Raw genomic sequence first — 18,441 nt, forward strand, 5'->3', positions numbered from 1 at the left:
CTTTTTGTTGGCTCCTGCTCTCAGGAGCCTGGCCGGACTGGGCCTCCCCCTCAGGAGCAGAGCCTAGGCCGTCACTGCTCCTCAGGCCAGCCCCCGTGCGGCACCTGCCACCAAGCCTTTGCTCCTCCAGCACTTCTAAATATTAGAGTGACTCACACTGTGACGGTGTGAAGACAAATCACTACCTGTATAACTGCGCTTGACTTTCCCCTAACACAACACTGAGGCACTGGCACTGACTGTGACAGGCATCACGATCACCTCACGACTACTTCTTTGTTTTTTACATCCGAGCACAAGTTCCCTCCTGCAGTCAAGGATGAGGGTGTCCTCTCTACGAGACTCTCACCAAACACTTGCCTTTCCTTGGTTTTTAAATTTCTGAGTACTAGATAGTCCCAAAGCAGCAATTCTTCCTTTTCCAAATTTACTTCTGCTGTTTACACATCTATCTCCCCTACGGTGATGAATTTTTCTAGAGCAGGGGCTCTGTTCTAGGGTTCCACCTCCTGGTACCCTACCTGGTACATAATAGGTGCTTAATTAATATTTAAGATACAGATCAACACATGTTTAAAGCAGTATTAATAAATCATACTTTTAGTTCTGAAGTACAAAAAATTAGAAGCCTACAAATAACCAATTGGGTGGTGAGAGGTTAAATGTAATACATATTTATATTTTCTTATACATGTGTCAAATATAACTGGAAGGATATACAAATGATAACTATGTTGCCTGTGGGGAGCAGAACCTAGTAGCTGGGTGGCAGTGTGAAAAGAACACTTCTTTTTTTTTTAAAGATTTTATTTATTTATTTTTTCCCCCCAAAGCCCCAGTAGATAGTTGTATGTCATAGCTGAACATCCTTCCAGTTGCTGTATGTGGGACGCGGCCTCAGTGTGGCTGGAGAAGCGGTGCGTCGGTGCACGCCTGGGATCCGAACTCGGGCCGCCAGCAGTGGAGCGCGCGCACTTAACCGCTAAGCCACGGGGCCGGCCCGAAAAGAACACTTCTAACTGTTCACCCCTTTAATACGTTTTTGATTTTGAACCATGTGAATGTATTATATATTCCAAACAATTTAATTTAAAAATTTTAGCAACAGGGCAATGATTTGTAAATTCTTTATTTTGGCTAATATCGACTGCATTCATTGCTACCAGGGATTTATAATAGCTCAGAGGAGAGTTATTCACTAGATATTCTGTTTTATTAGACACTAAAAATTAGGAAGAGACTGGAGGGGGTTTAGAATGGGATAAGAAGAGGAGAAAAGACGCTCAGGGGGGAACATGAGGCCTTCCCATCCTTGTTATCAGGAAATGAGTTCAGATCAGATCTAACTTGAATGCCAGCCTCTCTGAAAAGGTTTTCAGGAAAAAAAAATCCCGTAATGATTATTCACTGGACACATAAATGTCGATGTTTCTAGAAGAGATCGCCTTGACTTGAAAGACCCAACTTGGGAACAACCATACATAGCACTACAACAGAGCTGGCATCACGGCAGCCTGGCATCGATGGAGATACTATTGTGGACACAGCAATCTCTAGGGGCTGGCTCTCACTCACAGATGCATGAGTTGTTTTACGGCATAAAGATATTGTAGACGGTTCTCACATAGATGTCATCCGGAGGAGGTTTCTTCTTGCTGCCAGGTTCAAGGAATTTCTTAATTGTCGGGATATTACTGATTTTCACTGTGAACTCCTAAAAAAGGAAAAACACAGAAGTTCAAGGTTAACGGCAGAGGTATTATTTACTCTGAAAATACGGTTGTGCAAAATGGCCCATCAAACTCTGTTCAATAAATATTAGTCGCAGGGATCCAACCAGAACTGTAATCCAGCATCTGTTTAGCGTCTGATCTCTTGGTACGATTATTTACAATCTCTGCCAACCATGGCTGGCATCTGGATCAGGCTTCATGCAAACCTCAGGGTTCACACAGAGATGTGAGTCCTCTTCAGAGATAGCAAAATGAAAAAGATACTTAGAATTATGATTAGGATTCTGATACTTGCTTAAAGAGAAAAAAGGAAGGAAAAAGAAAGACAGGGGAAGTACCTTAAATATATCGATCTGCTCAGAGAAAATGAATGAATCATATAAATAAAGTGCTTTAAAAAGTCATCAGATGGTACAATGTACATTTTACAATTCAGCTTTCTTGGACTTCTTTTTTTTTGTGTGAGGAAGATCAGCCCTGAGCTAACTAACCTCTGTTGCCAATCCTCCTCTTTTTGCTGAGGAAAACCGGCCCTGGGCTAACATCCATGCCCATCTTCTTCTATTTTATGTGGGACACCACCACAGCTTGGCTTGATAAGTGGTGCATAGGTCTATGCCCAGCATCCAAACCTGTGAACCCTGGGCCGCCAAAGCGTAGTGTACGAACTTAACCACTACATCACCAGGTCGGCCCCTTCCTTGGACTTTTTTACTGCTATTAACAAATGAATCGTCTTTCTGGCTATGCGTGGGAGACGGCCAGTTGCACTTTTTGTAACCTAGGGCTCAGATACCAGATATTTATGTAAACTGGAATGGAAGGAAAAAAATTATATTTTTCATTCACAGAGTCAAATCTTACCAATTCTCAGTAATTGAGAAGAAAAGTCTAACTGATTTAGTGAAAATTTTGAATTATGCAAAGTGCATATCCATCATAGATAATTATTCTAATAAAATCTTTCAAAGTAAAGAGGTAATTTATTTAAAAAGCTGCTATTTATTAAATGTCTATTATATACAAAGCACAGCCTTAATTAAGCATATACACAAACACACATACACACACATATATATGTATATACATACGTATGTATATATGTCACTAATATCAACAAAACTAATAATTACGTCAATTAATGCTTTACAAATATGACAATCTTCTCTTATTACCTATTTGAACTACTTGTATTATCTAAGTTTGAATATTATAGCACTGTTTAGAAGTTTGTTCCATAGGATTTATCATTTCAAGTTTTACCTGGGGTTCATACTTGTCATGTATAATAAAGCTTTTTGACTCCCGACAATTTTTTTTTTTTTTACCCATTATTCAATACAGGAATGACCCTTTAATTCAACTCAGATCTGGTGTTAGATTCTGAAGTCCTTTAATATTGATGTTCGATCTGAACAGAGATTAAAATTGTATTTACACAGATGTGCCTGGGGTTTAAAAACAAATTGTTAGCATCATGGATGGAAAATACCAGTAGGTCCCTGGGCTATTTCAGGGACCTACTGGTATTAAAGTCAAATTAAAAAACGTCCATCTTGGGCCAACGCCGTGGCGTAGCGGTTAGGTTCGAGCACTCTTGTTTCGGCAGCCCGGGGTTCACAGGTTCGGATCCCAGGCACAGACTGACGCACCGCTTGTCAAGCCATGGTGTGGCGGCATCCCATATAAAGTGGAGGAAGATGGGCCCGAATGTTAGCTCAGGGCTAATCTTCCTCACACACACAAAAAAAGCGACATTTAAGAAAAAAAAAAAGTCCATCTCTGCGTCTACAAGAAAAAAATGAACAGATAGCTAAACTATATATTGAGTATTTGCCTCATCAAACATTCTGGTTCTCATTTTCTGGGTGTATGCATTTAACTGGTGGTTGTTGTCCTTATCAGCATATCAAAATGATGTTTACTAGACTTGGAAAAATTAGTTTCTTAAAAAAGTATGCGTCTTTACTCTTTGGAAATTGTGTGTCTCTTTTGGCTTTTGATAACTTGGTCAAAGATGTGTTGATCTGGTCTATATTGGGGATTGACAACCTCTTTCTATAAAGGACCAGTTAGTAAATATTTTAGGCTCTGCAGGCCACACGGGCTGTATCAGAACCACTCGGCTCTGCTGCAGTAGCACAAAAGCAGCCTTAGACAATGCATAAATGGATGGTTGTGGCTTTGTGCCAATAAAACTTCTTTATGGACACTGAAATTTAAATTTCACATCATTTCATGTCATGAAATATTATTATTCTTTTGGTATTTTTTCAACCATTTAAAAATGTAAAAACCATCCTTAGCTCAAGAGCTGTACAAAAACAGGGAGCAGGCCCAATTTGACCTGGGGGGGGCATAGTTTGCCAACTGCCCCCCCCCCCCAGTATAGATGAAAGCCCATTGGATTTAGAGAGAAAAGGCTAAGGTTCTAGACAAAATTGAGGCACCCACTCACCAGGCCATCTTAGCTGCTGACTTCTTTACCCTGGGTCTCTATTTCCTCATACAGATATCTAAGGCATCGGAAGAGATTCGTTTTTTTAAAGCCCTTTTCTGCTTCAAAATTGTATGATCAATCCTGTCAGAATAATACTAAGGAATAAGCTAAGTCACACACAGTCTCTCCTCGGAATTTCTGGGAAGGCGGGAACTCTTTGGGGTAATGTTTAGGGTGCCTCTTAGTTCTTAGAACTCAGGCTCGGACGTTTCTAACTGGAGAGCACGTTCTTCTGAGAATGGGAGCCACCCCCTGACCATGAGACTTGTGACACTGACTCTCAGGCCCTCGGTCAGTACACACAGCCCAAAGAGATGAGGAATGCCTGTCCCCAGGATTACCCCCAAGGCAAGTCTCTACTGGCAAACTGTGTGGAGTTCGTTCCAGGAGAGCAGTTACTAAGGTAAAACTTCTCTCAGCTGGAAATGATCTTTCAGCTCTAAGAATCTGGGGACCAGAAAAACAATTTCAAGTCTGTATCTTCATTTCATTTCACTAACTAGAATCTAAACAAATTGTACGCACACACACACACACACACACCGCCCCCAGCCAACCAATCAACAGACATTGAAGGAAGGTCTAAGAGTTCCGGGCTAATCTTCTAAGACGTGGTTTTATTTACCTGGAGGTGGGGAAATGCAGACAGGATATTAGGAATTTTCTCTTCTAAAGCCAAAATGGTTTGGAGCAGAATTATGTCTGCAAGGCTCAGCTGATTGCCAACGAGAAACCTTTGTCCGTGATCCCTTAAAACCTGCAGGATAGAAACATGCTGCACTGGTTACGATCCTCCACATGGAGAAACTGAGGAAGCTCCTGAGTCAGTGCAGGGTCTGAGAAGGGGTGAAACTAGGCCTTGCCCTTTCATCCTTTTATGAATAACATCAACTAAGAGGAAGCTCCCTGTACCAGAGAGAGAGAAACAAAAGGTGAAGGAATGAAAGCATCATTAAATATCTGCTTTACAGCAGAAGGAGATACTGAAAAGGGGAAGGAAACATTAATTTTGGATTTAGCATCCAGTGCTTTAAAGGAATGCATCTATTCCATAAATGTATCTACAGAAATGAATTAGCCCTGATGAACTCAGGAGGCTGGGGGGCACGTGATGTAAGAAATAAACGATAGGTCCTCTCCAGGGAGCCCAATCTTGTTGCTAGCTGCGTTTCTATGAACATCGGGACTCATGGTCATAAACTAGACGTGACTATAAAAAAGCAGACTTTCTTTCACATCTCCCAAGACAGAGAAAATTAAAAGCACGCGAGTTCACCTTGACTCCCATTTTGAGAGCAACCTATAGGTGCAGAGATTCACAGGAACAGGTGATGATCAGGGGGAGGCGAGAACAGTGGTAGAAGGGAGATCCCTTTGCAGTGAATTCTTGGATGCCCACGAAAGTGAGTCTGTGTGCACACATGTGTTTGTGTGTGTGTGTATATATGTGGTGTGTGTGTCTGACAGGGATTCTGTGTATAACGCCAAATTAAACAGGACTCTGGAGCCAGAGTGGGATAGTACAATGAATCCAGAATTTGTAATCAGAGGCCAGGGTTCCAATCCCAGCTCCCCACCTTGGGCACGTCACTCAATCTCTCTGTGACTCTGTTTCGTTCTGTGTAAGAGGGGGTAACAGTTTTTAGCTCATGTGTTGGGAGGAGGCCTGATGCAGTCTGGGCCATAGGGACAGAAGAACCAGCAGTGACCTGTCACCGAGGTACCTGACCCCCTTGTCACACCACATTTCTGCATTATATTTTATATTCACAAAGTGCCTGTGGGCAGAAGACCATGAAACCAAGTGACAGAAAAACCCAGAAAATACCTCTCCTTTGTCTGAAATCTAATTCCACCAGGATGACCAGAGGCAGTTTGCCAATTCCATATTTTCACATTCTCTTCTTTTGTTTTTTAAGCGAAACAGTTAAAAAACTTCCTCTCAGTTCAGGAAAAAAGGAGTTTGAAGCTCAGAAAAGCAGAGATAGCAATAAGACAAGGAAAATAAGAAAACAGAGAACAAAAAGAGCAAAGGGAAGAAAAATAAAACAGTAACGGTTCTTCTCTCCAAACAGGGTATCTGAAACACAATGGAATGGAAGAAGGAAGGAATTAGGGAGTTTCTGTTTTTCTGCATCTTACACAGTTGGGCCCCTGGGGAATGTGAAGGAACAATAATGCACACATGGGGTGAGCCCACATTTTCCAGTAATGTGGTCCTAGTGGAGTGTGAGGGGCTCTAAGACATCCTGGCTTTGTGCTGATGGCTACTGTCACTCTCAGGTGTCTGGCGACGTCAGTCCATCAGCTTTACACTGCCCTGAGCAGAAAGGGGCATAGTGGCAGCTCCTTTGTGGTCAGGTTATGCTGTGGTCACGGGCTTCTCTGCCACCTACCTTTTCAAACACAGGGAAGTATCTAATGATAGCCTTCTGGGCCATGTTAACCACTTCCTTCTGTTGATCATCTGGTTTTAGGAAAGGATGCATGATGATCAGTTCCAGCAGATCCAGCGTCCCCTCCACGTACATGTCAATCCTAAAAACAAAAAAAGCAGCTTTCTCAGTTTCCTCTCTCTTTAAACTCAACGGCTTCCACCGCTAAGCATTCAGAGTGCTTTTCTCTTAAGGCTCCCCCAACTTAAGTACCAAGAAGCATTTACCTACATCTGACTCTTAAGGGCAAAGATGCAAAGTCAATTCCAGTTATAATTCAGAAAAGTCCTTCAGAAAAATCTGTCACAAATCAGAAAGCACAACAGTCTCTCCCCGGCCCTCCTCCTCCACCCGCAACCAGCCACCACCCTCAATGTGGGTGGAACTTCACATTTATAAAAAGAGTGCATATCATTTATGGAATGCTTGGTGTGTACCAGGCATGGTGCTAAACACTCTATATCCAACATTTCACTGAATCCTACGACACTGTGAGGAATGTGCCATTATTATCCCATTGCACAGGAAACTCATCAGAACCCTGGAACTCAGCATTTTTCCCAGTATCAGGCCTTCTAGGAGATACAAGGACCTGGCTTTGAGCTCAAAGTATAATCCAATGCACAGTATCCCAGGCCTTGAATGTCACAGCGGCTTTCTGTTCCTAATACTCCATGATGATAAGTTTGCAAGAAAGGTAAAAAGCAGTATCAAAGCTTTTAAAGATGCTGAAACCTGAAATCACCACATGCCAGAGTCAGGATCCAATATCTGAATTCAATTGTTTTCTATTGTTTTACTCAGACTCTGTCACACTAACAACACGAGACATAAAGTAGCCAGGGTGCGCTGCAGAGGACTGCTAATCAGCTAGGGCGCCAGCAAGCTGACAACGACAGCACTCAAGAGGGGCCACAGTACAGGGTTCTCTCCTTCAGGTCCCTGCCAAAGAGGTGGTGCTTGTCCGCGATGTAGTGGAGGATGCTCCGGGTCTGCACCAGCTTCATCCCGTCAATTTCAACCATCGGCACTTGTTGGAACAGCAGGTGGTTACCTGAGCGTGGAAGCCCAGAGTTAGAAGTAATCTCTTCCCTGTCCCCCATCCCCTAGAAAAGTGCTCTACTGAATGAAAAGGGCCAGTGAGGTGACAGCCTTAGGAAATAGTGGAAAGCTCCCTGATGACAGATAACCTCGACCTCATTCGGGGAAGAGGATTTAGCCATAAAAGAAGCCCCAGCGCTAGCATCGTTCTAAACCTTCCTTTTTCATTTTCACCCCAGGAAAAAATACCTACCCACCGTGATAAAGGGTGGGGGGAAATGCAGTGAAGATATTTCTTCAGAGCTCTACTGGCCAACAGTGGGCAGTAGCTGCATGTGTCTAGTTAAACCTAAATTTAAATTAAAACTTTAAAAATTTCAAATTCAATTCCTTAGTCACAGTAGACACATTTCAAGTACTCCGTAGGCACATATGGCTAGTGGCTACTACACTGGACTGTGTAGAATAGAACATTTCCATCACTGTAACATGTTCTACTGACTGCACTTATTTTAGACAATCTGATCATGAAACCTAAGTCACCAGCTGATACTTACTCATGTCGACTCAGTTTTTCTCTTCCACAGCCACAGACCACTTACTATCAAGTATGCTGTCACTGGTCCAAAAGTAAGCCATTACTTTCAACAAACTTGTATCAAACACCTTCCACACTCCAAATCCCGGGGAGGGATGCAAGTACAGGATACAGCCCAGCCCTCGAGGGGCTCAGGGTCTGTGGGCACGTGAGCGCAGAGGGGACATGAGTACTCAGCACACGCCTGGTGACGCCAGGCAGTGTCACGCATGACAGGCGGCATTACAGCCCTGTAGAGCTGGTCCCTCTCAAGGGAGCCTTGAGTTGGGCCTGGGGACCCTGCTGATGGCTGGGAGGGAGGCTGCTTACAGGGTTGGCAGGTGTTTCTTCTGGGCCCTGGGCGTGGAGGGAGAAAGACTGACCAGGAGTTAAAGGGGGGGCCTTTCACTGATTTTGTTTCTCTTTGGTATTTACTTCAGAAATGCAGCCCAGTATAAACGACGATTTTTATCTGCATACTTCAAGCAGGTGCTGATGCCTCAGACAATTTGGAGGGGGCAAGACGGGGAAGATGAGGAGGAGGGAAGGGATGAGGGAGAGGAAGAAAGGGGGGAAAGAGAGGCCAGAGGAGGGCAGAGGGAGGAGAAAGGGATGGAGAAGGGCACTTGGATGGAGGAAGGAACTGCTCCCTCCCTTTAGCTAGTTCTTAAAGAACTACTTAAAAAGGAGCGATTTCTTGGCAATTTCAGCCGTTATTCCCTCCTGCTTGTCTGGTTTTAGGATACTGTTCTGAAGGTCTGGTGTAAGCAGCATCTTTGCCCTTCCATGTACATATCAGTTCTTAAAAAAAAAAAAATTCAGTATTACTGACCGTTGTCTCATTTCCATACTTACCATCCTGCAACTTCTGCAACTGTTCTTTTGTTTCTAAAAATTCTTCATCAAACTAAATTTAAAAAAGATAACCCCCCAAAAGAAGGGAAATGTTATTACAGGTTCAGGACTGAAAATACCAAGTTAAATCACCTCAGAAGCAAAGAGAAAGAGCACACTTAACACCCATATCTTTTTTTTTTAATTGTTTTTTTAATTTTTTTCCCCCCAAAGCCCCAGTAGATAGTTGTATGTCACCGCTGCACATCCTTCTAGTTGCTGTATGTGGGACATGGCCTCAGCATGGCCAGAGAAGTGGTGCGTCAGTGCGCGCCTGGTATCCAAACCCGGGCCGCCAGCAGCGGAGCGCGCGCACCTAACCGCTAAGCCACAGGGTCGGCCCTAACACCCATATCTTGGTTTCCAAATATCACTGCCTACCAGGATGGAAACCAGGGCTCCTGGGAGAAAAAGTTGATTCTGTTTTCTCAGAAAGCAAGGAAGTGCTGAAGCACTAATGAGAGACAGCAAAGACAAAGGCACATGGGAGCCTACTCGAGGGGGATTCCCTAGCCGAATCTAGGACAATTTAAGCATCAAAGAGTAATGTCAGTTATGGGTTATAACACACACCAACAAAAAAATCCCTGTGTCCATAAATGATGATACCAAAATAAAGGAAGGGAGAAGGAAAAGCTCTTTTTTACAGATGAATTAGTGCTAATTCATGTAGACTATTGCTCATTAATGATAAAATTAGCAAGTCATCAATTTGCAATCTACAATGCAGTGACTGATTCTCATAAGGACCATAATGGATGCTGAAATCCTTGGGTTATGGGGCACAGAATATTCACACAACCTCAAAGTATCACCCCACAAGTTACTTAATTACAACAAAGGAGAACTATCTCCACAATGGAGAGATCTGGAGATCTCACCATCTGTCTAAACAAGTGGTCAAATTTAGCTCCCCACTGGGGGCCACTCCGAGACATCGTGTGTTTCCTGCTGTCACACAATGAGAAGGGCACAGGAACACTGTAAAAACATTGTCAAAAACATTTAACCTGGATCTCATTGCAAGGTGAAAATCAGGCATATCCAGAATGTGGGACATTCTGCAACATAAATGGCCTGGACTCTCAAAGAGTCAAGGGCATGGGGGGAAAAAAACAGATACGATACAGTTCCAGATGAAAAGAGACTAAAGAGACATAACCAAATGCCTGAATCTTGATTAGATCCTGGAAGGAGGGGCGAGCGGGCAGTGGGGGGTACACGACACAGTCACAACTGCTAAATAGATATATAACAGTTATACAGACATTTGGGAGGCAATAGAGAACTTCTGAATACGGATTGCATAGTAGATATAAAATTAGTATTAACTTTCTTAGTTGTGACAATGATACTGTGTTTATTAGCACAATTATTTACTCTTTCTTAGGAGGAAGATACATGTTGATGTCTGCAACTTATTTTCAACGGACTGAGAAAAAAAAGCAGAGGGAGGAAGGGAGAAAGCAAATGTAGCAAAATGTTAACAGCTAGTGAATTTACTTGAAAGGTGTCCATTGTACGATTAGAACTTTTCTGTAGGTCTGAAAGTTTTCAAACTAAAAAGTTGGGGGGAAAAAGGAAACACTGAAAACAGGTTCCTCTTCTGAGACATGAAAAAAGCATTCTAAGGCACTAATGCACCTCACATCAGGAAGAGGAGGCCGCCTCCACAGAATCCAGAGCCGTGTCTGCCCTGCGCTGCTGCCCAAGTCATCTGAGGGGGGGCAGAGCTGACCAGCACACAATTAGCAGTTCTCCCCTCCTCCGTCCCAACCAGCTGACCTGGGGGGTGGGAATCGGGATGATGGGTTGTAAGCATGGCTTCTCCTACTCGCCAGGGTCCTCGTGGTGTGAGGAGAGGGGTCTCAGGGCCACTGGAGGCCCTCTATCTCCTGCCCACGGACCAGTAGCCACAGAGTAAGAACGTTCCAGGCATTTGTCCAAACGCCCAGCTGCTCAGATGTGATGCAGGTGGTGCTCCCTCCACGCTACTGCTCTCAAACTTCTATGACCATGACCACTTAAAGCACACAAGGAAGTGGGGGTGGGGGGAGTGTTAGACCCACGCCCACCCCTCAGATAGGCAATGCAGTAGCTGGCAGAGACCAGAAAGTTACATTTTTAAAAACAAGTCCTTCCAAATGGTTCTGATTCTGATTTTTGACTTCTGGGAACGCCCATGCAAAATGTGTGTGTTCTTTCTAGAGCAACTCTCTCATGTCAAGCTTTATAAAACTACTGGGCAGTAAGAAACTGGTACGGGAATGGGAGATGAGAGGGTGGGACAGAGAGGAAGGAGAAAGATCAAAAGGCAGCGGTGGGAGGGAGCTTGGCGACTCTAGTCTGAGCAACTCTAGTCTGAGCACGGCTCAAGGCGATGGGACAGAGGCAGCGTCTCCATTTCTGTCTGCACAAGCAGGGTACTATTCCTACGTGGGGGTCTTTGGAGCACTGCCCTGTCGACACCACAGCACCCACTTTTGCTTGCTTTTTCAGTTCTTCTAAGTGAATTGCCCAGAAGTCCTGAATTAATATTTTGTGGGCTTAAATCTTTTCTTTTACATGTGTTAATCTCCCTCTTAACAAGGAGGATCTGACTGGGTTTCTGGGGGGTCTTCAGGCAAATGAAGCCTCAAGCAGCAAAGAAGCAACATCCAGCTCAGAACAATGTCTAAGGACTCAAACCAAGTGGCTGAGACTGAGGACACCGACTCCCTGAAGGAGGACAGGCTGCCTTTCAGAGGGTTTCAGTTACCTAGTTACTCAGATGTGTGTGCTTTACACAACAGGGTCAACCCAACACTGTGACCCTGGGAATCACGAGCTCATCCAGGGGCTGCCAGCCTGCCCTCCCAAGCATTTCACATCTACACAAGCACAGACTTAGCTAAAAATGTCTTTTGGCAAAGAAATGGGCAGGGACCCCCCACCCCCAAAACCACCTTTTGGGAATTGCTCCTGTAAACCATGTGGTCAGCCCCAGTGAGAGAATCTAGTCTAGCTCCCTCCACCCTGGTCAGTGGGGTGGGCCCGAGACCCAAGCTGGGCTAATTATGCTACCCCACTTGCCTGCCTGGTCTAGGGTAGGTGGGTCATAAGACCCATGTTCTTTTTTGTTTAACTCATCTAGGGTTGGGTTTCTATTACTGTAACCAAGAATCTTGACTCACAAGAGAGTAGGAGAGACAGGGTAGATGGAAGTCAGGGATGAGAGGGGATTTGACAAAGGACTATATTACATACACATGTAAGACACCCACTACAAAAGCTATTAAATAAATTGGAATTGCAAACTCAGAAGCATACAGGGGTTAGACAGCTGACATAAATAAGCTGACCAGGTTTAGTTGATGGGACCAAGAATTTTTTCACCCTCCTCTTAACAAATCAGATAATATGTCCTGAGACAACTGGGAGTGATGCGGACTGTGTTGAACTAGAAAGATCCATCTACAGTGGTGGTCCTTACTCAGATTCAGCAATTGCTGCCCTGTGGAAATCAGGGCCCAGTATCATCAGATCTTCCTATTTCTCAAGAGAAGTCAGAAATCAGAATTTCTATATAAAAATTTAGAAAATTGTAAAACACTGTGTGGCAAGTTATAATAATCTGCAAAGAAACCAAAACTGAAACCGAGCAAGAAGAGGTTAAAAAATCTTCCCTGGGCTAGAAGAAGAGAGCAAAAACTTTGAGATAAGCTTTGCTAACCGCAGCTGTGCATACTCTGCATAATCAACTGTTGTTTAAAACTAACCAGGTCTTTCTGTCCCTCCTCAGTATAGGAGTGAGCTGTCTTCCTCAGGAAATCCAGGTACAGACATCAAGATTCAGCCTCACAAAAGACCTGAACAGACATTTCTCCAAAGAAGATATACAGATGGCCAACAGACACATGAAAAGATGTTCAAAATCACTAACTATCAGGGAAATGCAAATCAAAACTACAATGAGATATCACCTCATGCCCGTCAGAATGGCTATAATTAACAAGACAGGAAACAACATGTGTTGGAGAGGATGTGGAGAGAAGGGAACTCTCATACACTGCTGGTGGGAGTGCAAACTGGTGCAGCCACTATGGAAAACAGTATGGAGATTCCTCAAAAAATCAACGATAGAATTACCATATGATCCAGCTATTCCACTGATGGGTATTTATCCAAAGAACACGAAAACACAAATGCGTAAAGATATATGCAGCCCTGTGTTCATTGCAGTGTTGTTCACAATAGCCAAGACTTGGAAGCAACCTAAGTGCCCATCAAGGGACGAATGGATAAAGAAGCTGTGGTATATATACACAATGGAATACTACTCAGCCATAAGAAACGACGAAATCCGGCCATTTGTGACAACATGGATGGACCTTGAGGGTATAATGCAAAGTGAAGTAAGTCAGAGGGAGAGGGTCAAATACCGTATGATTTCCTTCATTAAGTAGTAGATAATAAGAACAATAAACAGGCACATAGGGACAGAGATTGGATTGGTGGTTGCCAGAGGGGAAGGGGGGAGGAGGAGGGTGAAAGGGATGATTCGGTACATGTGTGTGGTGATGGGTTGTAATTAGTATTTTGGTGGTGAACATGATGTAGTCCATGCAGAAATAGAAGTACAATGATGTACACCTGAAATTTTTACAATGTTATAAACCAATGTTACCGCAATAAACAAAAAAAAAAAAAAAAAAAAAAAAAAAGATTCAGCCTCACAAGGCCAAACGCAGGCTGAAGATGAAAACTAACCAGAAAAGTCCAGACAGTCAAGGGAGAGAAATTCAGTCTTCAAGGCCAAACATAAGCTGGTGGGAAGGTGCCAACCAGCAGGTCCACATGCTCCCCCTCCCCTACCTAAAACCCCAGTAGATGCTCCCCCTCACAACCTTTAAAACCCCTTGCCTCCCATCTTTCGGGGAGATGGGACAAATCTGAGAGCTCTCATCTCCCTGCTGACGTCACCTGAAATAAAACTCTTTCCTTGCCGTGAGCCTGGTGTTCCAGTTTTATTTGGCCCCTCTTGTGTGGCGGGTAAAGAACCTGGGTATGTATCCTGTAACAAAACCAAACCAAACAAACAAAACCCCAAAGCCAACAACCTTCATTTCTCATCTTTGGAGGTTGCTAAGGTAACGACTCACTAGTCTGAAAATTCATAAAGAGACAGAATCAAGCATTTATCTTGCCCTTCCTATATGAACTGTACTTCAAGGTAATTAAATAGTTAACAAATGAAACATTACTCTTTATAAGAGAATTACGGCTAATAAATTCAGGTGAAGTGACAGAAATAGAAAAATAGCCATTTTGTAATCCCTAACAATGGCAATGATCAACAGCTGCTAAAACCACTAGTTGCAAGGGTAATGGAGGAAACTTTATAACGTGTGGTTCAGGCTGACGTCACCGGAACACACTGATCACGCTCAGTGTTGCTGAAAACGAGACAGTCAGACATCATGCACCCCAGATGTCATACAATAGAAATGTGTTCAGAGCATCACCTCTGATGTAGTCTGGCAGGAAAAAAATTCAGAGACAGAAAGAAAAAAAGGAGCCTGGATTTGATCAGACCTCTGGGTCCCACCATCAGTTTACAGGAAATATGGAGAATAAAGGAACATATTAAAATGAGGGTAAATCAGCCAAATCCAGAAAAGGGGAAATTCTACAGGGCAGTTTCTTCCACAAATAAATGGCACTAGAAACAAATGCAGACACTTATCATCCAGATCTTGGCTGTTAATACCGTGTTCTAATAAAAGGGACCAGGGCTCATTGGAGAAATACAGGATTCTAAGGCCGGGGCAAGGAAAATACAAGGTGAGCCTGGAGCATCCTGTAGTGTCAGCAAGTAAGAAAGCGCTAAAAGGAAAAAAGGGAACGGGGGCTTTGTGGAAAGGACACAAGAGCCACCTGACAGAGCCACAAAGGCCAGAGCTGGAACAATTTGAGTAAGAAAATAAAGTACTATTGGATTTTTAACCCAAAGTATAAAATAAATATACTTAAGTCCATACTGATATAAACAAATGATTGAATAAATAAATAAATGGAGAGAAAAAGATAAATCTTCCTTACATAAGAATTCTAAATGCAGATACTCTCCCCTCAGGAGGCGGAGCTTAATTCCCATCCTTTTGAGCGTGGGCTGAACTTAATGATTTCGCTTCCAAAGAACAGAAGGAAAAATAGCCACTTTACAATGAAGAAACCTGGCAGACACCACCTTCACCAAGTGACCAAGGTTAACAGCACCCATGATAACTCATGTTAATATCATGGAACCCCTAACATGATACAATGAGAAGGGCACTTCACCTCTGTGGTATTCTTCCCCCCAAAACCCCAAAGCCCAGTATAATCATGAGAAAAACATCAGAGAAACCCAAACTGTGGAGGATTCTACAAAAAACCTGAACAATGCTTTCCAAAACTGTCAAGGTTGTGAAATAAAGGAAAGACTGAGCAACTACCACAGATTGAGGGAGACTAAGGAAACATAATAACTAAATATAATGTCAGATCCTGGAACAGTAAAAGGACATTAGTGGAAAAACTAATTAAATTTGAATGAAGTCCATAGTTTACGCACCAATGTTAATTTCTTAGTTTTGACATGGTTATGTAAGATGTTATTAGGGGAGACTGAGTGACAGTTATGTGGGAACGCTCTGCACTATCTTTATAACTTTCCTATTAATCTAAAATTATTTCCAAATACAAGGTTTATTTTTTTTAAATGCAGAGAAAATGTTAGAGATTTTTAAAATATTGAAACATAACGAAACACAATGCGTGGACCTGATTTTGATCCAGCCTGGAACAAGCCAACTATAAAAAGACCTGTTTGAGACAATCAGACTGAGTGTTAGATGCTAACAAGAAATTGTTAATTTTGTTGGGTGTGATGACGGTATTGTGGTTATGTTTTAAAATCCTCATCTTTTCAAGATACAAACTGAAGTACTCACAGATGAAACAATATGTATGGATTTTGCTTTGAAGTACCTACTCCCACAAAACAAGTGGAGGGGAGGAGAGAGAAGAAATAAGATTAGCATAGAGCTAATGATTGTTGAAGCTGGCGAAGGGTACATGGAATTCACGGTAATGTTCTGTCTACCACTGTTCGCATTTGAAAATTTCCATAAATAAGAAGGTAAAAGAACAGAACCAAAAGAAAAACAAAAAGACTGTGGGCCGAAGCATACACGTAGGCAGACAAAAGTAGAAGGCTGCCAGTTTGAAGCCACTGAAATAAACACACAATTTACCTAGAGATTGTATGATTAAAAGTTCTGGGAGTAACTGGCAAATTTCAGGTTCATTGCTTTTCTCCTTATTAATTTATTGGTAGTAGATCGGAAGCCAACGATTAAGTAATAGTCAAAAGTAAAACAGAATTCCATCAACGACATTCCATTTATAAAGAAAAAACCCCTTGAAAGGAAGGAGTCTTCTGACTCAATGAAGCATGTCTGTAATGTTAGTGGGAGAGGACTCCACAAGGCTCCGCCATTTATGTTTTCCTCAATAGTCTCAAGGCTGTACGACAAATCTGTGAAGAAACAGCATATAGGGTACCTCAACTCCAGCAGCAGCTAAAACCCATCTTACGGATTCCATCCGGCCTCTCCCGTTTGGATAGTGGAGCTTGGGCTGCGCTGCCATGATGGCCTTTCAGGTTTTCTGAAAAACAAATCCAGCAGCTCCTCGCACACGAACAGTCTTAATTTCGTGTCCTCAACCCAGTGCTCAGGAGCTAAACGAATATTCAGGATTTTGGCACAGGAAACTGGTTTTTTTAAATTATTACTGCGTTCTCTCTCACTCAATAAAAACATGCCACCATTTTAAAACATTTAAAAAAACAAAAAACGAACCACCTTGGCTTTCATATTGTTTCTATTTCTGATTTCTTATTCTGGATCTTAGGAAGCTGGGGCCATTTGTTGTAAAGACATCTGTGCTAGCAGTACGGTACTTCACAGATTCAGAACATCATATACTTTGACCTTGAAAATCTTAGATTTTACAAATTCGGCCTGGAGAGGCCAGACGCGGAGAAGAATTACACACCCACTGGAACCTATGCAAGTATTCGTACTTTCACATGCATCATCATATTTGATTATCACAGCAACTGGGAGGTGGATAGGCTAAGTATTACTATTGTCTGCAAAATGTGCGTCCCTCGCCACGCCTGCGGTAGCCGCCCCCGGGTCCCGCACGTCCCCCGCCCCCGCTGGGAGATGAGCCCCCAGACTTGCGAATGCTCCCACGCCACGCAGTCGGCCACCCGAGACGAGACTCCCGGGGACTCCGCGCCCCCGCTCAGCCCCCGCTGGGCTCGGCCCGGGGAGGATCCGAGCCTGCCTTCCATCAATGGATTCAGACTCTGCAGAGCGGGTTCATAAAAATACGCACGCTGAGCCAAGAATGACCCCAACCCCAGCCAAGGGCCCACGTATGCCCAGATGGGGGCAGAGGCGCCAAAGACAAGAGGGAGGGAGACTAGAGAAGGATTGAATGGAAGAGTGGTTACGGGATGGATGGGAGAGTTAGAAGCTCGAAGCCGGGAGAGTAAAGGGGAGGAGAAAGAAGAGGAGAAGGGGCTGGTGGGGGCAGCAGGGGAGACAGACCTGGAGGCCGCTCGGAGCACCTGGAGCCGCACAAAGCCCACCACAAGTGCTCTGCGGCGAGGCGGGAGCAGCGGGCGGCCAGACGGCACTCACGGTGGGCGAGGCTGCGGGAAGATTTCACCAATAGAGACGGCAGTATTTAGCATGCCCCACCCATCTGCAAGGCATTCTAGATAATATAAAAACAGGTCCAATTTAAGCCAATTTCAACAGCAATTTTAGCATTTTGAAGGGTGAAATAACCTGTAAAATGTTAGTTAGATTTGAACTTGTGTTAAAAGTTCCTATTAGCGCTCAGGCATGTGGTAAACAACTCGACCTATGCGAAAAGAGAGCATTCTCTACAGGGTTTATATACCTCGTGCTCAAGCGTGGTACCTCGGATGTGAGGGCGATCTGGCTGCGACATCTGTCACCCCATTGATCGCCAGGGTTGATTCGGCTGATCTGGCTGGCTAGGCGGGTGTCCCCTTCCTCCCTCACCGCTCCATGTGCGTCCCTCCCGAAGCTGCGCGCTCGGTCGAAGAGGACGACCTTCCCCGATAGAGGAGGACCGTTCTTCGGTCAAGGGTATACGAGTAGCTGCGCTCCCCTGCTAGAACCTCCAAACAAGCTC

General features: G+C 43.7%; 1 protein-coding gene across 1 annotated transcript; it reads right to left on the reverse strand.

Annotated features, from left to right (window-relative positions):
- Positions 1-1,112: 1,112 nt before the first annotated feature.
- On the reverse strand, positions 1,113-17,931 carry LOC101404622 (glutathione S-transferase A4). Its single transcript, XM_004424018.2, has 7 exons — positions 17,826-17,931; positions 16,768-16,872; positions 9,142-9,193; positions 7,590-7,722; positions 6,630-6,771; positions 4,859-4,990; positions 1,113-1,714 (listed from the first exon to the last, which is right to left on the reverse strand). The coding sequence occupies exons 2-7, from the start codon at positions 16,852-16,854 to the stop codon at positions 1,592-1,594; spliced, it is 669 nt and encodes a 222-aa protein (XP_004424075.1). The 5' UTR covers positions 16,855-16,872; positions 17,826-17,931; the 3' UTR covers positions 1,113-1,591.
- Between the last annotated feature and the right edge of the window lie 510 nt (positions 17,932-18,441).

Source organism: Ceratotherium simum, chromosome 13, assembly GCF_057802395.1.
Source record: "Ceratotherium simum simum isolate JZ-2026a chromosome 13, ASM5780239v1, whole genome shotgun sequence".
Taxonomy (NCBI): domain Eukaryota; kingdom Metazoa; phylum Chordata; class Mammalia; order Perissodactyla; family Rhinocerotidae; genus Ceratotherium; species Ceratotherium simum.

Bases quoted from the DNA above. Each gene is read 5' to 3' on its own strand.
- LOC101404622 (XM_004424018.2), bottom strand. From the start codon at position 16,854: ATGGCAGCGCAGCCCAAGCTCCACTATCCAAACGGGAGAGGCCGGATG. The intron at 9,194-16,767 runs GTACCCTATATG...TTTTAAATTTAG, and splicing joins TAGCTGCTGCTGGAGTTGAG to TTTGATGAAGAATTTTTAGA. The intron at 1,715-4,858 runs GTAAATAAAACC...TTCCTTTTTTAG, and splicing joins CTGCATTTCCCCACCTCCAG to GAGTTCACAGTGAAAATCAG.